Genomic DNA, 23036 nt, shown 5'->3' on the forward strand with positions numbered 1-23036 from the left:
CCCCTGCTCCCTCCCCGGCACCCCTGAGCTGGAAGGTGAGCTCCGCCCAGCTGTGCATGCTGTGTGACGGCGGCGTGGGGAAGGCACAGATGGGAGAAGCTGGGGAGAGCTGGGGCCGTCTACAGCTTTGTTCCTGCCTCTCCCCCCTGCAGAGAGGAGATGCCTGTGAGCACTTTGGCTCCTTGGTGGGATTGCTGGCGCCTCTGACGTGTGACCCCATGCCCGCATCCCGCCAGCTGGCCGTCACCTGTCTGAGCTCCCTTCTGCGAATCCAAGGTGAGTAGAGCAGGCGTGCTCCAGCCCTCTGCCCTCCTCCGTAGCACTACCACAGCCCCACGGGCTGGGCCCTCTGGACAGCAGGGAGAGGCACCGCGCACGGTTCTCCTCTTGTCCCCACCCTGTCCTCTGTCTCTCCCCCGTGGAAAGCGGTCCCATTTCCAGAAGCATGACTTCCCTTTTCTCCCTGTGCTCTTTCCAGCCAAAGCGACCAACACAGTCATTGAGACGGGTGACATCAAGAGCCTGTGCGAGGGGCTGCATGCCTGCAGCATCGCCTCTCAGCTCCAGACCACGTCCAAAATGGCAAGAGTAAGTGGACCCAAGAAGGGGTGCTGGGATCTCTGCCCGTAGGCTTCTGCACGGCCCTATGCTGCCCCCAGCCTCTGACACCATTTCCAAACTGAGTGTCACCCTGAGACTGCTTTTCTCGGCCAGTAATAGGAGGCTCTGAGCTATGTCTGGCCTTCAGGCACCCAGTGCAAGGAGCTGATGCCATGATGTGCGTTTGTGTGTGTGTGTGTTTGTGTGCATGTGTGACTGTGGCTGCTGGGAGGTAGGCTTTGCATGTAAGCAAACACCATGGGTGCAGAAGCTGAGAGAAGGCTCAACCGCCTTCCGTATAAACAGCAGGGTACAGACAGCAGGAGCGCTGTGATTGCCGCCTGAATGAGCGGCAAGCCGCTGAGCTGAGAATGCCCTCAAGACTGCTTGGTGTTTGGAAGAGCTGCAGCAGAGCAGTGATGGGATCTCTCCCGCTTCTCCTTTCTCTGCAGATTGTGTGCAGAAACTTCCCCGTCGAACGCACCGTTGACTTCATGGCGGCCATCAAGGAGACCATCCGGAAAGCCAACGGAGTGCGCGTGCGTGCGTGTGGGAAGTGGATGACCACCTTCCTGCAGATGCACGGGAAGGACATCAGTTGGAACGTAAGAGACTTTCTCCCCCGTGTCTTGGACTTGTTCTGGCCATTGCACACGGCTAGGCCCTGCAGAGTCCAGGATGCAGCAAGTCATTCTTTCTCCCCTTCTTCTTTCAGGTGCCACCCATCCTCTACATCCTGCACAGCATCACATCGTTTGCGCAGCAGAGCACGTTCCTGCCCTTCCTGTGCCAGGCGGTGGTCATCCTCACCCACTGTCACACTGAGGCCGTGATGAACAACTTCTCCCGGCCGCGTGGGCCAACAGACAGGTACTGGCACTCCCGCCTTTGCTGTGCCTGAGGTCACAGTTGTAGCTGGCCTCTGCCAGAGGAATCCAGGGAGGAGGCAGCTTTGAGTCTGTTTGAGGTCACAAGTCACAACCTGAGACTCTCCTTTTTCTAGTGAGACGTGGAAAAGAATAAGAGAGTTTTGCCTTCAACGCTGGGGCCGGTAGAAGAACAAAGAGAAAGACAAAGAGGAGGAGGAGGAGGTGGAGGAAGAGGAGGAGGAGGAGGAGGTGGAGGAAGAGGAGGAGGAGGAGGAGGAGGAGAAGCAAAGCAAAGCAAAGCGAAGAGATACCATTAATCACATAGAGAATTGTAATTGTATTTGAATTGTAATTGAATTGTAATTGTAACACTATTATTATTAATATCTTTAATAATAAATAAATAAATAAAACCACTATTTATATCAATATTATTAATATAAAAATCTCTCTGATCATAGGATTGTAAAAGCCAAATGGAAGGTGGCAAAAGTTCAGACACTCTTCCTTATCATAGCTGAATGAATTGGTTTGTTCAGAATTATGGAACAGACTCTAGCATCTTCTTAGAGCATTTCCTGCCCAGGAAGAATTAGATCACGTTATTCTTGGAAATCTAGAAAGCAAAGGATGATTAGTTATGGCTCTGACCGATTAAGGACTTCCTCCCCAAGATGGGCTGCTGTGCTGGAAATGATGTTCCTTGAGTAACAGACCAACAGCAAAAAGCACAGAGAGCAGTACTGCAAACTGGGGAAGCTGGTTGTGTGGAGGGCTTCTATCAGAATATTCTGCAGTGGTTTTCAAGGTTTGTTTCCAACTGCTTGAGTTTCCATGTGCATCCTGAATGGCCAATATGTTCATCCCTCAGTCTGTCACTGGCAGGAGATGTTATGTGACGAGAAACTGGATATGAGCAAGCAGGGTGCGCTTGCAGCCTGGAAAGCCAACTGTGTTCTGGGCTGCATTAAAACAGGGAGGCCAGCAAGGAAAGAGAGATGGTAGTCCTCCTCTACTCAGCTCTTGCGAGGCCCCGTCTGGAGTACTGCATCCAAGGCCTGGGGCCCCCAGCACAAGAAATACGCAGAGCTCTTCTATCAGGTCCAGAGGAGGGCCGCTAAGATGATCAGAGGACTGGAACACATCTCCTACGAGGAAAGGTGGAGGGGACTGGGCTTGTTGAGCTGGAGAAGAGAAGGCTCTGAAGAGACCTCACTGTGCCCTTCCAGCTCTTGAATGGAGCATATCAACAGGAGAGGGAACAACATTTTACATGGGGATATGATAGGATAAAGGGGGGTGGTTTTCAACTAAGACAAAGGAGATTTAGGTTAGATATGAGGAGGAAGTTTTTCATTCCCAGGGTGGTGACACACTGGAACAGGTTGCCCAAGGAGGCTGTGGATGCCCCATCCCTGGAGGCATTCAAGGCCAGGCTGGATGTGGCTCTGGGCAGCCTGGTCTGCTGGTTGGCGACCCTGCACATAGCAGGAGGGTTGAAACTCAATGATTACTGTGGTCCTTTTCAACCCAGGCCATTCTGTCATTCTATGATTCTGTGACATGTCTTTGCAACTGCATCTGTCTCTCAAATACAACAGATACTAGCCACATGAGGAAATGTGGAAATATGAGGGGAAATGGAAATAAAAAAGAAGACTTTTAACTTTGCATGCAACTCAAGTACAAGTATGCAATTATATCTATCCCAACATAAAGCTCTCAAAATCATTTCCATCTTGCATACAATGCAGCTGGGATAGCATGAAAAGCAGAACACAGTACTTTAAAAATGGCTTATCTAGTAATTTAATTGATTGATTGGGATACCAAGTCTTGGAGTCAAAATCTGGTCAGAGAGCAGGAAAAGCAGGCAGAAGAATATACTCCACTGCATTCCTTAGTTCAAGGTTGCAGTCGTCTCTTCTGTGTATTTTGTGCCAGTGATGGACATCGTGGACATCTTAGAGGAGCTGCCTCCTGTTTGAAGGCACAGTCCTGTACTCTCTGGGGATTTTCTGTAGTGAGGGAAGGTGCAGAACTTAGAATGGGGTTGATGCACATACACTGAACTGTGTTACATTAAGGAGGGGTATTTCCCATCTCTTCCCATTCTCTTTGACGGCAGGAGAACCAATACCCAGTGGGGATGCCTACTGCCAGGAAGACATAACATTTACTGCGAGGATCTAGGAAGACATTTCTCACAGAGGCAGTGGGGTCGCAGAAAGCAATCTAGGTGACTTAGTGTATCAGGTAGATGTTAAGAAGGTAAGTATTGGCTCAGGGTACTTAACTTGAGATTCATAGTTGCCTTTTTTTTTTTCTGCTATACATTCACTGCTAACCATTCTGATGCTGTTTGGTCAAAACATTGTTCGGTGAGCCCATGGGTCACTGACTTGTACAGTGGTCTTGAAATGGGAATGGATGTTAAAGAAGGGAGCTCCCAGTCATGATGACCATGGATAGGTGCATTGAATCTCCCCCTGAGAGAACCAGCCAGTGAATCAACTACAAAGTAATCCCACGTTTACCGCTGCAGGATTTGGTGGACAGCAATATCAGTATGGGAAGGAGCTGAACAGGCCTCTGAGCAACCTGATCGAGCTGTAATTCCTGCTCACTGCTGGGGAGTTGGACTAGATGAGCTTTCAAGGTCCCTTCCAACTCAAATAATTCTATGTTTCTGTGAAAAATGTAGGAGAGCTGGATGTGGGGATGGAGCATTTACATACTTTTTGCAGTTTTCAGTGGAAGTAAGAATTTCCAAGGAAAATGCAGGCCTTCTCCAAGCTAAACAAGACCAACTCCCCCAGTCTGTCTTCATAGCAGAGGTGCTTCAGCCCTCCAAGCATCGGCGTGGCCCTCCTCTGGACCTGCTCCAACAGTTCTTCCTGTACTGGGGGCCCCAGGCTTGGACACAGTACTCCAAACAGAATCTCACAAGGGCAGAGTAGAGGGAAGCAATCCCTCCCTCTCCCTATCAGCCATCCCTTGTTGTTTAGATACTCACCACTGGGTCTTAGCAGAGAAGAAATATTCTTTTTTCTTTCTTTCTTTCTTTCTTTTTTTTTTCTATCTACTGTGCCAACACATTGAAGTTGACAAACCAAAGTTTGGCATGAAGGACAACAAATGCTAGAGATATGAAGAGACAGTGCTTCCTGCCTACTCTTAACTGGGAGCTGGAAGGAGGGATGTTGCTAGTGGGTCAACTAAGACCACGGCGCTTTTCTACGGTGGGGGGGAGGGAAGCTGTCTTTGCATGAAATGATTGCAAGCTGAGGTTGAACCACCAGCTGCTCTTTGGAAGGCGGGAAACATGGAACGGTGCGGCCGCCGTAAGGCGCCACGCTCTTCCGCCTGCTCGCGGAAATCGAACTACGCCTCCCGTCGTGCCCCGCGGGGAGCGCAGGGGGAACAAACTCTTCGCTGATTGGCTTCTTTTCTTCCACCTGCGGCCAATCAGATGCGCGGCTGCTGGGGGGACGTGCTCCACGCGCGTGAGGCGGGCTAGCGTCCTGGGAGCCATGGAGCAGGAGCAGCAACGGCAGCAGGGGGAGGTGAGCGGCGGTGGGGTCGGGACGGCGCCGCCAGAGGCCTCCTGCTCCGACAGCGGAGCGCTGTGCAAAGCCCCACAGCACAGGCTGCGGGGCCCGGGCCGCCTCGTGTCCCGCGGGAGGCGCGCGGTGCGGGCTGTGGCGGCCGTGTAACGGCTGTTTGCGGGCGGTCCGCCTCCCCGTGTGGCGTCCGGTGTGGCTTCAGCGGGCCGTGAGGGTGGGGAAGAGACGGGGGCGCTGCGGGTGTTCCCGCTCGGTAGCGCGTCTCTGCTTTCAGGCCCTTTTGGTTCCGGAGCAGCGATCCGAAGTTCTTTGCTTCCTGCGAGCTGAAGGGAGGTGAGAGCACAGAAGGGGCTGAGCTGCACAGTTCCTAGTGCCTCCCCTTGCAGTGCTCGCTGTGTTGATGCTGTCTTCTTGCTGCTGTCTTGCGAATTCCGAACACGTTTTCTCAGGTTGTTTTGCCCTTATTCTTAGCTTGAGGCTTTTCTGGTCGGCTCCTTTCCTTCAGTTCCCGTCTCTCTGCTCTCCCGGTAGCAGCTCAGGATCTGAGCCTGCCTGGATGCCAGGTGTGATCGGATGCAGAGACGTGGTTGTAGGGAAAGGCTCTTTAATAAAAGGTGACCTGTTGAGACAGCTTCTGAACTGAGGTCAGCTGTGGTTTATGCAGTTTCCAAAGGACATAAGCTCAACTCTGAAAAAAGTTGGCCAGCTGATCACAGAAACACCAAGGTTGGAAAAGGCCTTCGAGATTATCCAGCCCAACCATCCACCTGTCAGCAATAGTACTTACTAAACCATGTCCCTCAACACCAAATGCAAACGTTCCTTGAACACCTCCAGGGTCAGTGACTCCACCACTTCCCTGGGCAGCCCATTCCAGTGCCCGACCACTCTTCCAGAAAAGAGAAGTAGTATATCCTAAAATCTGATGTTTTGTTAGTTTTGGTGGCCAGAGCGTGTAACTTGGTACTCGATGGGAAGCTCACAGTGGCTTTGATGATGGTGTCTGCACTGCTGTGCAGTTGTTGCAAGAGACAGTGGCTGGAAGGACGCGGGCTCTTTCCGTCTTTGTCAGTGTGCCTGTGAAGTTCCCTGCATTCATCCCACCTTCCTCAAACTTTATGTCACTGCAGCTCCATGGCTGTGTTTTTTACTCTTGGGAAGCAACGTACAGCATACAGTCTTCCTCTAAGGGAACTTGTTGCAGGAGGAGCAAGGCCAAGTGCAGGGTGCTGCACTTGGGCCGGGGTAATCCCACGTATTTCTACAAACTGGGAGAAGAACCCTTTAAGAGCAGCCCTGCAGAGAAGGACATAGGGGTCCTGATGGATGAGAAGCTGGACATGAGCCAGCAGTGTGCGCTTGCAGCCCGGTAGGCCAACTGTGTTCTGGGCTGCATGAAAGAAGGGGTGGCCAGGAGGAGCAGGGAGGTGGTTGTCCCCCTCTACTCAGCTCTTGTGAGGCCCCATCTGCAGTACTGCGTCCAGGCCTGGGGCCCTCAGTACAGGAAGGACGTGGAGCTCCTGGAGCGGGTCCAGAGGAGAGCACTAAGATGATGAGAGGGCTGCAGCACCTCTTCTATAAGAGAAGTTGATGGAACGGGACTTGTTTAGCTTGGAGAAGAGAAGGCTCTGGGGGGACATCATTGTGGCCTCCATATTTGAAAGAACTGTATAAATAGGATGGAGAACAACTGTTTATGAGGGTGGATAGTGAAAGGACAAGGGGGAATGGTTTTAAACTGAGACGGGAGGTTTAGGTTAGATATTAGGGGGAAGTTTTTCACTCAGAGGTGGTGATGCACTGGAACAGGCTGCCCAAGGAGGCTGTGGATGCCCCATCCCTGGAGGCATTCAAGGCCAGGCTGGATGTGGCTCTGGGCAGCCTGGTCTGCTGGTTGGAAACCCTGCACATAGCGGGGGTTGAAACTCGATGATCACTGTGGTCCTTTTTAACCCAGGCCGTTGTGTGATTCCTTAAACTCCTGATTTTGAGATTGTTGCATGGATTTCTTGCACAGTCTAAGGCTTCTCTGTGGCTCTGAAGGCCTCCCAGCAGTGAAGGCAAACTTGTGAATGTTTGGCATAAAATGTCTGTTTGAAAGCAGTCAGTTTCTTTTTTTAGGTGGTGTCTTCCATTAGCAACAAAACTTCATCTTTGGAGAGGGTGGAGGAGGAAGGTGAGGAGGAGGAGGAAGAGGAGGAAGAGGATGACTTGGACATCTTTGGAGGCTATGACAGCATCCAGAGCTACAACAGCAGCATGGGCAGTGACAGCAGCTCCTGTCTGGAAGAATCTAGTGATGATGAGGTGGCAGATCGGGAACTGGGAGATCTTCCACTCTCCCCTGTGCACCAGCCACCCACGGGCCGGGTTACAGAAGACAGTGGCTCTGAGCCAGGTAGTGCCCATTCTGGTGTGTGTGATGGAAGGAATGAGGGCTGGTGGAAAGCAAAGGGTGTGTGATTTCCTTCTGAGTATGCTCTGGGAGCAGAACTGGACTGAGACTGCAGGTTCTGGATTACATGGGGGACCGGCTATGTGCAGTGGGGATTGCCTGGGCTTAGATCTGTCACTTGTAAAGCATAGACCCTGCTAACTGCTCCTGTTCCTGTGCTTTTCCTCTCAGCTGTGTGCGAGATGTGTGGGATTGTGGGAACCAGGGAGGCTTTCTTCTCCAAGACCAAACGTTTCTGCAGTGTCTCCTGCTCCAGAAGTTACTCCTCGAACTCCAAGAAGGCCAGCATCCTGGCCAGACTGCAGGTGAGTCAAAACCCATCCTCCTTCCCCAGGGATGGAGCAGAATGCCCCTGTGTACAGGAATGGATTTTTGCTGCCTAGTGAGGTCTCAGGTTGCTCTTACCAGTGGTTTCTTATTTCCGATGAAGCCCCCAGGGAAAAGCATACCAGTTGAGAGGTGTTGTTTCTTAGAAGCTGGGGAAGGACCTAGTTGTATTTTATTTGTTGTATCTCCTAGTTCCTGAGAGCACTGTAGTAACCTGAAAACCGTCTCTGGAGAGATGTGCATCTCCTGCTGGCCAGTTGCAAGCTTCTCTTTCTTCCTATTCCACTAATGTTCCTTCTTTTGTAGGGGAAGCCGCCAACGAAGAAAGCGAAAGTCCTGCACAAGGCAGCCTGGTCTGCCAAGATCGGGGCCTTCCTCCATTCGCAGGGCACAGGGCAGCTGGCAGATGGGACGCTGACAGGCCAGGATGGTGAGTGTAGGCAAGTCATGAGGAGGTACATCTGTAGGAGGCGTGACTGCGAGATGCTTCACTCTGATTTCTCCAGAGATGCTGGAGCCCCAGAGGTGGCCCCAAAACTCCATTTCTCAAGAGCAAGTGACACCTCTTATGGGATCTAGCTGCCCTTCAGGGAAAATGCACTGGAATACAGAGTCCCTGCTCACTGGGTGGCGTGGTGGCATGTTGTAGCCTGGAGATAATTGAGTACTGTGTGCTTTAGATAAAGCTCTTTGCCTTACTTTCTTCTGTTGTGTGTTTGTAGCACTAGTCCTGGGCTTTGACTGGGGAAAGTACCTGCAGGAACATGGCTTCAAGGCAGCTCCAGTCAGCTGCTTCAAACACGTGAGTTGTTTGCTGTGCCTCCCAGTGTGCGTGGTACACGTTGCATGCACTGGGCTCTGTGGTGGTGAGTGGAGAGAGGTGTGGGGAGAGGCCTGTTTGAGCAGTGTTTGTGAGGAAGGGAGCTGGGGTTTCTCACCAAGAGCCAAGAGTGGGAGGGAGTCCCATGGGGGGAACCTTTAATTTCAAGGGTGGAAGCAGAGGAGTACTGCCAGTGGTGATGTGTCTTTACTGGGGTGGGTTTGCCTGGGTTGGATGGCAGACAGTTCCCAGCTGCCTCTGTGATTTCTGTGGGTAAGTAGCACACGCAGTGATGTGCAAGGAGGAGCAATAAGTGTTCCTCCAGCAGGTCTGCTTCCTCTGACAGTGATTGGCAAGCCCTGTGAGCCAAGGAGCCAAGGCAGAAAAAATGGAAGGATAGCAGCAGCTATATTCTCTCTCTGTTAAAATAATTTGTTCTGTGTTTTGTTTTTGCTTCTTTTTTTTTTTTTTTTTTTTTAGCGTTTTGATCTGTGATTAGTATTAACAAAATTGGTTTTTTTGAGTATAGATCAGGAAGATGATGGCAATTTTATTGATGATTTGGGATTTTGATATTATAGAATGGCAGCAAGATAGGTCACCCTGAAAAGCAATGCCTCTTAGTTGCATGGAAACTACAAAAGATGCAAAGAGCACAAGAACAGTATTTGGTAGAGCAAATTCCCAACTACAAAGCACTCTAAAACCTGGTCACCGCCATTAGCTGAATCCTAGCGATGAGCTGATGGAGACACTCTTCATTTTGTGGTGTGGCAGCAATACATGGCTATCTGGGACCTGGCTTGTCTTTCACATTGCTGTCTCCTGTGCTGAAATGCAGTACCCACACCTCACTATGCTCACATGCACTGTTTACTCTCTGCAACTGTTCAGCAATCATCAAGGAATGTCAGTGGGTGCAGTTTTTTGCACATGGAGGAATTCAGTGACACACCTTTGCTTCATCCACACTTGCATGTCAGATGTCATTTTGTCAAACTGCCCCTCTGCTGCCCTCTGTCACGCGGCAACAGAATGGGATGGAATGTTGGCAGGAAGGTACAGCCTCTGCTGCTATATCACTGTGGGCCAAGTAATAAAGGAGGAGGCGTTACTTTCAGAGCAGCTCTCCTAATTTGAGATGGTAGAACAGCCAGCAATGAAATACTACTTTTCTACCTCTTGGGATCTTCTATAAACACCCCAATGAAATGTTGGTCACGGTTTGGTTGCTGCTGGCAGGTACAGGAGGGATGAAGCATGCAAACCTTTTGTCTAAGGTGAAAGTGCTCAGACTGCCAATGTCCCTTTGCCATTGTGGCTGCCTCTACTCTTTAGGTGCCGCTCTTTGATCAGTGGGATGACGTGGTGAAAGGTATGAAAGTGGAGGTGCTGAACAGTGATGCTGTGCTCCCCAGCCGAGTGTACTGGATTGCATCCGTCATCCAGACTGTAGGTATGCCTCCAGTGCAAATGCCAACAGCCAGGCACAGCTGACTGCTGGGGGAAACTTGAGTGAGAAGAACATAGCTGGTCATGTAAAGCATCAGCTCTTTGGAGCTCCGCAATTCATGGAATCACAGAATGGCCTGGGTTGAAAAGGACCACAGTGGTCATTGAGTTTCAACCCCCTGCTATGTGCAGGGTCACCAACCAGCAGACCAGGCTGCCCGGAGCCACATCCAGCCTGGCCTTGAATGCCTCCAGGGATGGGGCATCCACAGCCTCCTTGGGCAGCCTGTTCCAGTGCATCACCACCCTCTGGGTAAAAAACTTCCCCCTAATATCTAACCTAAACCTCCTGTTTCAGTTTAAAACCATTCCCCCTTGTCCTATCGCTACCCGCCCTTGTAAACAGCCGTTCCCCCTCCCATTCATAAGCTCCCTTCAAGAACTGGAAGGCCAAAATGAGGTCCCTCCAGAGCCTTCTCTTCTCCAAGCTAAACAAGTCCAGTTCCCTCAACTTTCTTCATAGAAAGAAATTGCTGAGGGATTTTGGAACAGGAAATACCGTGGTACAGAAGAGGGAGGAGAACAGCATCTGCTTCCTTTTCTGGTTGCTGGGGTCCTTTGCAAGGACTGTTCCAGCTCCATAATGGTTGGAGAAGCTCTGATAACCTGTGCGGAGTTCTGAATTCCTTGTTGTAGGGAAGAAACCTGTAGTACCCAAGACAGAGAAGAGAAATTATGTCCCTGATGCCTTTCTCTGGTTGTCTTCTCTATCCTGACAGGATACAGGGCCCTTCTGCGATATGAGGGCTTTGAGAATGATGATGGCCATGACTTCTGGTGCAATTTAGGCACAGTGGATATTCATCCCATCGGCTGGTGTGCCATCAACAGCAAGATCCTGGTGCCACCACAAAGTGAGTGTGGGACAAGAGAGCCCAGAACACTGGCTTGGCTGCCTTTGGTTATGCATGGTACAGTGGGATGGGCGCTCCTACGCACAGCTCTACTTGTGCTCTGCTGTGACAGTTGGGGTTGTTCACCCTGCATCTCCCTGTGGCTGACCCAGGGGGCTGCTGGGTGCCGAGCTGCTGTGTCACATCTGTGAAGGGATCCTAATGAATGTAGTCCTTCTTCCTTCTGACCTTCACAGAAACTATGTTTAGTTTTTGGGGGTTCATCTTGGATGCTGTTTCTGAGCAACACACTGGCTCCAGTTCTTGCTCAGCTAGCAGTTAGGAGAAGGAGGCTAGTTTAGCAAGATTCTGGCAAGTGGGTTTGTTTGGTATGACTTCCATGTTCCCTGTAATACCACTTCCACATCCAGATGGGTGGAGCTGGATGTCAGCTTGGCGCAGTCCCTTCTGTGGTGGTGATCCCTCACAGGCCATCGTGAGGGTGAGCTGCAGAGCAGAGTCTGTGTGAGAGCAGAGAGAGTGTTGGAGTGTGAAAGCCTTCTCGTACAGATGAACTCTCCTCACTGAAGAGGAGGGGTGTAGCACAGTCCTTTGGTCATAAAGATATGCTTTTTCCCTTCTGCATGTCTAGCTATCCATGCCAAGTACACTGACTGGAGAAGCTACCTCATGAAAAAATTGGTGGGAGCCAGGACCATCCCGGTGGATTTCCACATCAAGGTGAGACCTTGGTGAAGGCGGTGCTTCCTTTATTGCTTCTCAGGAAGCTGAGATGGTTTTTGCTGCTTGTTCCTGGAACACAGCAGAGAGCTCACGCTATGGAAGGTGGTGGAGGCAGGCAGATGTTGTCTGTGTGTTTCTTCTCCCAGCATTCCACTCCCACCTGATGAGCAGAAATGGGGAGCAGCTTCCCTTCAAAGATGGGCATTCAGTTTAGGCTGATTGAAGTGTCAGAGTCCATTGAGAGTGCTCTGAGTAATTCTATAGCACTCTGAGATCTCCAGTGCCAAAAAGTCAGGTGTTCTATAAGTGCCTTTGGTATTTGCAGGTGAGTACAGATAGGCTGTTATCAACAAGTTGCAGGTCTCCAAATAGTCCATCAGCAGGCAGCCAGTGACTCATTGGGTCTGTCTGTAGCATAAGTCCAGTGTTGGAGGTAGAGTTGGCAGGTGGTTTATCATGTTGCTCAACCTTTGGTCACAGTAAGATAGCGAAAATAAGGACCTGACCTCTTGAAGTCTACTGAAAATCCTGTTATCCTTTGGGAAGCTGTACCTCTCTGTTCCCACCCTGGAAACCTTTATGGCCTCTCTTAGGGCTGAAAAAGGCACGCAACTCCCCATTCAGTTCCTGCTGAACAGAGAAGTGATATTTTTCTCACCTTGCATAATATTCCACATGCTGGCTAAGCATGGCTCCTGGTCTGCGGTACCTGTTGTAAAGCCACAGGACCAAGGGAGCTTTAAGGTGGATGTGCCCAGCCATGCTGTCGTGTTGTGGGGCTGGCAGCTCCCTGTGCCTCTGATGAATTCAGCCCCATGCAACACTTGCCAGAGATTTGGGCAGCTTTGGGCAGTGAAATGAGCTGAGCAGAGTGTGTGTGAAGGGGAAAGCCATTTCTTTGAAGTCTCTGGGGAAGGAAGGCACTGTGTGCAATCGCCTCACCTCTTCTTCTTGTTGCCAGATGGCAGAGAGCATGAAGTACCCGTTCCGGCAGGGCATGCGGGTGGAGGTGGTGGATAAGAACCACGTGTCCCAGACACGCATGGCAGTGGTGGACACTGTCATCGGGGGTAGACTGAGACTCCTCTATGAAGATGGTGACAGCGATGATGACTTCTGGTGCCACATGTGGAGTCCCCTCATCCATCCTGTGGGCTGGTCACGGAGAGTGGGCCACAGCATGAAGAAGACAGGTAGGGATCAGGCTCCCACATGCATCTTTTGGTTTGCTATTGCTGCCCGGCTCTACTGTTAACACCAGTCCCATCGTGGTGGAAGATCAGGCATTTGTTTTTGTATGAGCTCTGTATCACAGCCTGTTAGAGGAAGATGGAGAGGGATTGACCTGTTTTTATTCATCTGATCTGATCTTGTTTAGCTTTTGAGTTCTCACAGATAACTGATAGCCAGCATGTTTTCTTGCTGCATTTGCTGCAGGTTTCTCACTTCTTTTGTGTTTTTTTTCCCCCATTCCTTCCAGAAGAAAAGCGCAGTGACATGGCAAACCACCCCACCTTCCGGAAGATTTACTGCGATGCTGTTCCCTACCTGTTTAAGAAGGTAGGACAGGTCTTGTTTTCTGCCATGGCTACAACACAGGGAGCAGTGATGCCACTTCCTTGAGTATATGTTGCTTTGTGGGCAGTTAAGGGTGATTGGTCTGTTCCCCTCACAGCTATAGGACAGTGAAGTATTTGGGGTGTCAAGGCAGGGGAAAGTCAGAATAATAAGACAGGAAAAGTGAAAGATGGCATCAGATGGAGGAGCTCAACTGAGCAGTGAGCAGATGCTCAGAGTTTTGTGTAGGAGTAAAGAGGTGGGGCCTGAGATCAGAAGGAGAGTGCTGCAGAGCAATAGCCAGATGCTCGGTCTGGCCTGAGTCTTGGCAGCAACTTGCTGTCATAAGGGCAGTATTGTGCTGTCTGCCTCTTTACATTGTATTTTAGTTCTTTATTTCCCCTCCCTTCTTGTGTTGATCCGGTTTGCATCTGGGGCAGCTGGTGTCAGGATGGGGCTGTCCCACACCCCTGACAGTACGTGGTGTTGTGGGCTCTCCTGTAGGTTCGTGCTGTATATGCTGAAGGTGGCTGGTTTGAGGAAGGCATGAAACTGGAGGCCATTGACCCTCTGAATCTGGGCAACATTTGTGTGGCCACTGTTTGCAAGGTAAGTTTTGGGTGGGGAAGAGGTCTTCTGGCTTTATCTGGCTTTATTCCAGCCTTTCCTCAGGTCTTTGCAAATGGATAGGACTGGGTAGAATTTTGCCTGGGAGACAGGAGAGCTGTAAAGTGGAGCTGTCAAGAGAAAGGTGGGCAGCTAGGATATGGAGGGTGTGAACTGGGGCATTAGCTCAGAGGTCTGGCAGGCTGATGAGATCAGTAGCTGGCCATTCACACCTACCTGAACAGCAAGAAGATGAGCATGTGTGATCTATGAGCTAACTGTCCAAGGTGTGTGACTGGCAACAACCTTCACACCTGGGCATGCTGTAGGAAAGATCCTATCTGCAGTAAGGAGAGCCATCTGTAGTGCTGCCTTGAGGAAAGAGAAGTGATGAAGGGTAGTGGCATATATCTTTTAATGGGCAGCATTCATAGGTTTGGGAAGCTGGGGATAAATGCATCTGTGCCTATCTCTGCTGATGAGGTGATAGTGGGTGGGCTTTCCTTCTGGGCTGGTACTGGAAAGTAAATTGCTCCTCCAGGTTTCCTCACGAGGGTGCTCTGCATCTCCCAAAGCGGGTTTCCTTGGGATTTCCCTCAAGAAGGGAACTGCTGTAACAGAACCCCAAGCAGAAGGCTGTGATACCTGGGGTCTGGCAGGGGGAATCCAAAAAACTTCTGACTGGAAAATATTCCCTTTAGCCAGCTCTTCAGAATGCTGAGAGGCTGGGGGCAGTTGTGCTTACAACATTTTGTCAGTACTAATTAGCTGCGGTGGACGTTAGGAAAGGAGTCTCACTGCTGTCAGTAGCTGCCTACAGCTGGATTGGGTGACCTTCCCTTCAGGCCAGTAACAAACTGCCAGTGTGTCCGGTGTAGAGGGGGCTCTGGGCTGCCAGTAGGATCTGGTTTTGGGGGACAGCAGAGCTCTCAAGCTTTATGGCGGAGCCCTGATCATAAAGCTGATAGTGTCAGTTCCAGTCCTGCAGCAGTTGCTGCTCTGAGGATTAGCTTATGCTGGCTGACGTATCAGGAGAAGCTTCTGTGGATCCTGGAGCATATAGTAAAATATATCAAAATATAGTAAAATATAGTAAAATCTACTGCATTTCACTGTCTAGTGGCAATGGTGGTTCAGCTGTGGGTGCTGTGAGATCTTTTGAAAGGAGAGACTGTAGAGCACTTTTGCCTTTCACTCCTATCTCAGGTGCTCCTGGATGGATATCTCATGATCAGCATTGATGGAGCCACATCTGATGATGGCTCTGACTGGTTCTGCTATCATGCTTCCTCACATGCCATCTTCCCTGCCAACTTCTGTCAGAAGAACAACATTGATCTGACCCCTCCAAAAGGTGAGATTTGGACTCTGGCCTGTGGCAAAAACCTGTGCGCAGAATCTGCTGGACTGGGCTTTTCTGGGAAGCGGCAGATTGAGATGAATCAAAACCTCTGAGTTCCACCCTTCCTGGTTTTTGAGATACAGCTGACTGGAGGAAAAGCTCTCCCTCAGTACCGAGTCTTGGTGAAATGAAGGCACGTCTCCAGAGGGCATCACTGTTAGTTTAGCACCTGAAGGATCGTGGGGACAGGTGTACAATTCCAGGTGAATAACCAGCGGTGTAAAGGATAACAACGCTGGGAAGTGATAACGAGAGCTATTGCTCTGTGACTCGGACCACTAGAAATGGCAGGAGCCACCTCTTCTTGCACAAACAAATGGAGTCTGATATGCCATCCCTCTGAGAGTGGATTTTACTGCCTCACCTGGCCATGCCCAAAAAGGCCTACTCTGAATTTGTGTTGCAGCGTTTTGTGTAGTGCTATTCTGTCTTCCTTTGATGTTGCTGTGGGTGGGATAAAGATTGCTTTGAGTGGTTTGCTTTCGATGTGCGATCAAATCCCTTCTTGATTGTTTCTCCTCACCTATTTCTGTGGTCTGATATATGATGGACATGGGTGTTGCATCTTTTCTCTCTGCCCACTGGAGGGAGGTGCTGGACTGCCATGGAATCTGTACTCTAAGAGTATGTCCAAATCAGATTTACACGCTTTGGAGGCAGCTACTGTGCTTCTTTCTTGCCTTTTCTCTCAGCTGATCTGCCCGGTGGTTGTGTTTTTTCTCTGACCTCTTCTTCCTCCTTCAGGCCAAGATGCAAAGACTTTCAACTGGGAAAGTTACCTGGAAATGACAAAATCCAGATCTGTTGCGGCACGGCTCTTCAACACAGTGAGTGCTGCCCAGGAGAAGAGATGTGTTTGTAGTCAGCAAGAAAGGCCACAAGAGTTCTGTGTGTTGTAGAGTGGTTGAGGCTGGAAGGGGCTTCTGCGTCCATCTGGTCCAACCTGCTTGAGCAGGGACACCTAGAGCAGGGTGCGTAGGCCCACGTCCAGATGGCTTCTGAAGGTCTGCAGGGAGAGAGGGAGGGAGATCCTACAGCCTCCGTCAGCAATTTCTGCCTGTGTTCAGGCTTGAGAGTGGGCTTTTTCTTTCTGCTTGCTGTAGGCAAGCCTGTAGCTGTTGTAGGGAACTGCTGTATATCCAGTATGGCTTTGGTCTGGATGCAATTGTCTTGAGTTTTCCTTTATCTTTTTAATGCACTCAGGACTGCCCAAACCACGGCTTCAAGGCAGGCATGAAGGTGGAAGCAGTGGATCTGATGGAACCCCGGCTCATATGTGTGGCCACGGTGAAGCGTGTAGTGCACCGTCTGCTCAGCATCCATTTTGATGGCTGGGACAACGAGTATGACCAGTGGGTGGACTGTGAGTCTCCAGACATCTATCCTGTGGGGTGGTGCGAGCTGACAGGTTACCAGCTTCAGCCGCCTGTTGTTCCAGGTGAGTGAAGACTTGACTCTGGTTTCTAATGCTGGAGGCAAAGGTGTCCTCCCTCCTTCTCTGTGAGCGGCTCGTCGTTTTGGCCCGTTTGACAGCTTGGGCTGTGCTGGCTCCCACAAGTCCTTCTGTGCAGCCGCACAAGCTTGCAAGTGGCAGAGGAAGGAGTCTGTGGTGAGGAGAAAACAAGCTGAGGTTTGCGGTTGGCTCAGGTTCCCCTCGGCATCCCCACCTGCACACCAACAGAGACCTGCTTGTGCTGAAGTTGGGCCGAGTTCAGGTGGTCCTGTCCCTGCACAGCTCCCTCTTACTAAGCACACTACAGCCTTAGCCAGGTAGCAGGGGCACCTCGGGCACCGCTCCCTTATCTCATAATTTCTCTGACTCTGTGAAAGGTAAGAGTTTCCCTCTCAAGAGTTTGTTCCTTTCCTTGTCACAGGGAGGCCATTGCCTCACCTCTGCAGATGACTTCCTTTTGCATCCAAGCTACAGAGCTCATTTTCTCTGCCTGTTCCTGCCCAACGCGCACTAGGCCTCTCTCCCCTGTGCTGCCCCAGCCTGTCACCCTGTGCCCTCACGTGGAAGCACAGACAACAGCTGCACTAGGGCCTTGCTTTCCCCTCAGCCGGTTGTCTGGGGAAGAGGGCGCTGACTCGGGGGGACGGGTGTATCTTGTTTCTCGCTTATATCACTTCATCCCAGTTACCTACTGGTTGTGGGACTTGGCTTTCGTTTCCCTCTCGTCTCTATGGCAGAGCTCACAACTCCAGTGAAGGCCAAGGAGGTGCCCAAGAAGAGGAAGAAACCCTATGGAAAGAAGAGTGAGTGATGTTTGATTAGTGCCCTCCCGCTCGCTCGCAGGCTGGGCCCAGTGAGAGGAACCCTGTGTATGATCAGAGCAGGAGAGAGAGGCCTCGTCTTGCTGTGTTTGCTCTCAGTCAGCTCTGGGTGTGACAGCTCAGCTTCATCCTTCTTACTCGCCCCCATTACCCAAGAGCAGAGCGCTGTGCGTGTGTGGGAAGGCTCTGTCTCACAGTCTTTTCTGTTGGCTGAGGTACAAATGGCGCTTGTTTGCAGGCGTGAGGTGTGCTGCTTTCCCACCATGTCTGTGGTAAGAGGGAGTTTCTTGGCCACAGCTGGAGGGCAGCCAGAAAGCAGCCCTGGCTGCTTTGTGCTGAAGGAAAGAAAGCCTTAAGATGGCTGAAGAGGCCAGTAGTGGGGCTGGACCGTGTCGCTGTTCTACCTTGTCCTCGTTGCTGTCGTTGCAGTAGATATGGCAAGTCATGCATAGACGGGCAAGGAGTTCATTCCTGGGGGGTGGAGAGGAATGGACGTCTAAAGAGTACACAGACACTGAACCTAAGTAAAAAGGTCAGCTAAAATTGAAAATATCAATGCTACAGTGTCCATGCCCTGGAGCCACCGTGCCCATTTCTTAGGGCTAGACCCAGACAGGTAAGCAAATCTTGGATGGACTCCAACAGGACCAGCTCCTGGGAATTTTGGCACATGCTGAAGTCCATTATCTCTAACGAAGGACAACACGGCGGAGCATATGTTGAAATGATGAATGTAGAGTTCTTCTTCAGTAGCTACTTTCCTTTTTTTTTTTTTTTTTTTTTTTTTTAAGTAACCAGTTGGCAGCTGATGATGGTGTAGTTTGCTGGTTGGTTGCGCTGGTCCCTGGCCTGTGGCTTCTCAGTGGAGCTGGGGTGCTGATCTACCAGGGGAAAGAAGTGCACATTTTCCTATGCTTTGTTATCTCTTTCTTAAGGACAAAAGTTACCTGCCAAAAGCCGCACCATCAAGCAGACGGTCAAGAAGCCTCCCGTCTCACGGCTAAAGCGAGAAGCAAAAGCTTGCAGCAAAGCTTTGCCAGATCCAGCACCTGACGAGAGTAAGGGAATGCGTGACTTGACCCTGCAGCAATGTGCAGCTCTCTGGTGCTGGGGAAGGGGGTTGGGTAGGGTGCTTGGTGTGCATGGGGTGGGGTCTCAGAAGAGTTGCTGTTGGTCGTAAAGGCTTAATTTCACCTTTGCGTGGACAGATAGAAGGTCGACCAGACTGGCTTTCCCTGTATTGATTTCCCCTTCTCTTTTTCCTTTGCTAGTCATTGCGGTGCAGGTGAAAGAAGAAACCAGCAGCGTCTGTGCAATGACCCCAGCATCCGGGTGAGCTGGTTTGGGAAAGTGCTGTTGGGGTGGTGATGCTGCTGCCAGCACAGGCAGGGCTGGGGTGACTAGAGAGGTGCTGGAGCATTGGCCACACGGTCCTGATGGCTCCTGTGGGGAGAGCAGGCAGAGTGGAGCGGGCAGGTCCCTGTGCTGTGCCTGGAAAGCACACAGCCTGGTGCTAAGGCCTGGCCCTCATGTCAGAAGCCAAAGCTTCTCCTCTGCTCTTGTTGTCTCTGCTTGTGCCCAAAGGGCTGCCCTGATGAGCAGGTGGCTTCCCTTTGCCTTCTGACCAGGAAAATCACACCCACAATTGACCCCTTGCAGGTGAGGACGGCTGTTCTTTATTTCATCAAGGAGCTGCTCAGTTCTAACACCTGGAGCTGCTCAGCCTGGGATGTGGTGGGGCACATCTTCAGGGAGTTCAGCCGCACCACGGCAAGAAGGGTAAGGACAGTGGGCAGCATCTTCTTTTGGAAGACCTGTGCTGCTCGGAGGGTGGCACAGAAGCACCGCTGGGGCCACACCTGAGCCTCCTGAGAACTGAGCATAACCAGTGTTTCAATACAACTGTTGTGCAGGCATCCGGAGACCTTTCTGCCCAGGAAGAAGGAGCTCTGCAGGAGCTGTGCATGGACATCCTGGGATCACTGGACGTCTCTGTGAGAGGGATGTCCAAAGTAAGTCACGCTCTGCCCTGCTGCTGCTCCCTGCCCTTGCACCACGTCTTCCTCGTCCCATTCCAAGACCCCAGCTCTCTCCTCCAATGTGCTCTGAAGCACACAGGACTCGGGGAAATTCACACACTCCTCTTCCATGACCAACATGACTTCCAATGACCAACACAGTCATTGAGACGGGTGACATCAAGAGCCTGTGCGAGGGGCTGCATGCCTGCAGCATCGCCTCTCAGCTCCAGACCACGTCCAAAATGGCAAGAGTAAGTGGACCCAAGAAGGGGTGCTGGGATCTCTGTCCGTAGAATTCTGCACGGCCCTACGCTGCCCCCAGCCTCTGACACCATTTCCAGACTGAGCTGTCACCCTGAGACTGCTTTTCTCGGCCAGTAACAGGAGGCTCTGAGCTATGTCTGGCCTTCAGGCACCCAGTGCAAGGAGCTGATGCCATGATGTGCGTTTGTGTGTGTGTGTTTGTGTGCATGTGTGACTGTGGCTGCTGGGAGGTAGGCTTTGCATGTAAGCAAACAGCATGGGTGCAGAAGCTGAGAGAAGGCTCAACCGCCTTCCGTATAAACAGCAGGGTACAGACAGCAGGAGCGCTGTGATTGCCGCCTGAATGAGCGGCAAGCCGCTGAGCTGAGAATGCCCTCAAGACTGCTTGGTGTTTGGAAGAGCTGCAGCAGAGCAGTGATGGGATCTCTCCCGCTTCTCCTTTCTCTGCAGATTGTGTGCAGAAACTTCCCCGTCGAACGCACCGTTGACTTCATGGCGGCCATCAAGGAGGCCATCCGGAAAGCCAACGGAGTGCGCGTGCGTGCGTGTGGGAAGTGGATGACCACCTTCCTGCAGATGCACGGGAAGGACATCAGTTGGAACGTAAGAGACTTTCTCCCCCGTGTCTTGGACTTGTTCTGGCCAGTGCACACAGCTAGGCCCTGCAGAGTCCAGGATGCAGCAAGTCATTCTTTCTCCCCTTCTTCTTTCAGGTGCCACCGCTCCTCTACATCCTGCGCAGCATCACATCGTTTGCGCAGCAGAGCACGTTCCTGCCCTTCCTGTGCCAGGCGGTGGTCATCCTCACCCGCTGTCACACTGAGGCCGTGATGAACAACTTCTCCCGGCCGCGTGGGCCAACAGACAGGTACTGGCACTCCCGCCTTTGCTGTTGCTGCAGAGGAATCCAGGGAGGAGGCAGCTTTTCTTTGTTGTGAATAGTCTCAAGTTGCGACTCTCCTTTTTCTAGTGAGACATGGAGGAGAATAAGAGAATTTTGTCTTCAGCGATGGAGCCAATAGAAAAAAGAAGAAAGGATAAGGAAGGGAGGGAGGAGAGGAAAGGAGCAGGGAAGAAAAAAGGGAATGAAAAGGGAAATTTGAAAGGAGAAAAGGAGAAAAGAGAACGAGAAAAGAGAAGATGAGCTTAAAAATTGTATCATTTATTATAAATAAATAAAAATATATATACATATAAATAGTACTTTTTTTTTTTTTTTTTTTTTTTTTTTACCAAGTCTTTATTTTAATAGCTGCTGTCTCTTCTCCATACCAGTTACAGAATCACAGTCACCAAATGTCAGGGATTGGAAGAAACCTCTAAAGCTCATCTAATCTAATCCCCCTGCTGGGAACACCTAGATTAGGTCACACAGGAATGTGTCCAGGCAGGTTTTGAATGTCTCCACAGAGGGAGACCCCAGAACCTCTCTGGACAGCCCGTTCCAATATTCTGTTACCACCACCATGAAGTTTTTTTTCCAGCATTCGTGTGGAACCTCTCATGTTCCAGCTTGTACCCATTGCCCTTATCCTGTCACTGGATGTCACTGAGAAAAGCCTGGCTCCATCCTCCTGACAGACATCCTTTACATATTTATAAGCGTTCATTAGGTCACCTCTCAGTCTCCTCCAAGCCAAAGCTTCCTCAGACTTTCCTCGTAAGGGCGATGCTCTGGTCCCTTGGTCATGTTTGTGGCTCTGTGCTGGACTCTCTCAAGCAGTTCCCTGTCCTTCTTGAACAGAGGGGCCCAGAACTGGACACAATACTCCAGATGCGGTCTCACCAGGGCAGAGTAGAGAAGCAGGATAACCTCTTTTGACCTCCTAACCATGCCCCTTCTAGTATGTCCCAGGGTGCCGTTGGCCTTCTTGGCCACAAGGGCAGAGTGCTGGCTCATGGTCACCCTGCTGTCCACCAGGACCCGCAGGTCCCTTTCCCCTACGCTGCTCTCCAACAGATCAGTCCCTAACCTATGCTGGTATGTGGGGTCGTCCAGAGCAATTTAAATCCAGGCCACAGGCAGAGCTGTCAGCTGCTGCAGCTGGGCTGGAAATCTGCTCCTGCTGGTGTTCGCCATAGGGAATTAGGCCAAGGAAACAGCACTGGGAGGTCAGTCTCCAAATCCAGTGTTTAAAGGGAGCTTTTTTTACCCTCATTTTCACACATGCCTGTTTGTGTGCCTTCATGCCATTGCAGAGCTCACCTGGCTGCATTTCCACATGCAAATAATTGGTATGCGTGTTTTCTGTGCTTGTGTATGCACGTGCATACGTACACACTGACGGGAGGAGAGGCATGGCATTAAGCCGACTGCATCTACGTTTGAAGCAGATTTGATAATGACCCTAAATATGGACCCAAGTGTTTCTTCTGCTGCTAACTGACCTAATGGATTTCATATTTGTATTTGCAGTATTTGTCACCACAAAATGCCAAGGAATCCTCAAGTTTGATAATGCCCCTCTCCTTACTCACTCAGCTGCAGCCCCTTACACAATACTTTGTCTGTCTGATTTGCACCGAATTCCTGACAGGACCAACATACACCATCCTGTGTATTCACAGTTTCACTAAATGTCAGGGATTGGAAGGGAACTTGAAAGATCATCCAGTCCAATCCCCCCGCCTTAGCAGGAACACCTAGATTAGGTCACACACGAATGTGTCCAGGCAGGTTCTGATTGTCACCACAGAAGGAGACCCCAAACCTCTCTGGGCAGCCCGTTCCGCTGTTCCGTTACATTCACCATAAAGAAGTTTTTTTTCCTGGTATTAGTGTATTCATTTTTGATCAGATGCGGTGGAGTCTCTCTAATGTCTCTGACACCATGTGCCCCTAGTGGACAGCAGAGCTCTGTGGAGAGGTTGTCGGGCAGCAGATGGGGGCCTCAGTGCCTCCCGGCATGGAGTCCCCAGTCACTAAGACAATGCCGGGCAACGGTGCCCAGCAGCTGCTCCCTGGCAGGGGCTCTCCATCACCTGCTGAGGTGATTCCCTGCGTCAGCATGGAACCGGAACCCCAGAGCCGATTGCGTCACAAAAACGTGCTGTGTTTGAGGGCCTGCAGGGTTGCCCTGGGGACCTGCCTGGCCCCCAGCCCGGGGCGCATCATTCATTCTCTGTGAGGTGACACTGCAGTGTGGTGTCACAGTGGCTGCGTCATCCACCCTTGTGGAGCGGTGG

The 23036-nt window shown here is 51.0% G+C and overlaps 1 protein-coding gene across 1 annotated transcript; it reads left to right on the forward strand.

The window, feature by feature from the left end:
* Positions 1-5002: 5002 nt before the first annotated feature.
* On the forward strand, positions 5003-22978 carry LOC306944345 (lethal(3)malignant brain tumor-like protein 2; the record flags this gene model as incomplete). The annotated part of the gene is made up of 22 exons (XM_079532838.1): positions 5003-5035; positions 7157-7433; positions 7662-7795; positions 8124-8247; positions 8540-8619; positions 9976-10093; positions 10869-11003; positions 11635-11723; positions 12688-12919; positions 13207-13286; positions 13788-13892; positions 15096-15243; positions 16036-16118; positions 16495-16729; positions 17482-17547; positions 18501-18623; positions 18837-18897; positions 19194-19344; positions 19479-19577; positions 20301-20453; positions 20564-20718; positions 22921-22978. The coding sequence occupies 22 exons, from the start codon at positions 5003-5005 to the stop codon at positions 22976-22978; spliced, it is 2739 nt and encodes a 912-aa protein (XP_079388964.1).
* Between the last annotated feature and the right edge of the window lie 58 nt (positions 22979-23036).

Source organism: Tetrao urogallus (assembly GCF_951394365.1).
Source record: "Tetrao urogallus genome assembly, chromosome: 1".
Lineage (NCBI taxonomy): Eukaryota > Metazoa > Chordata > Aves > Galliformes > Phasianidae > Tetrao > Tetrao urogallus.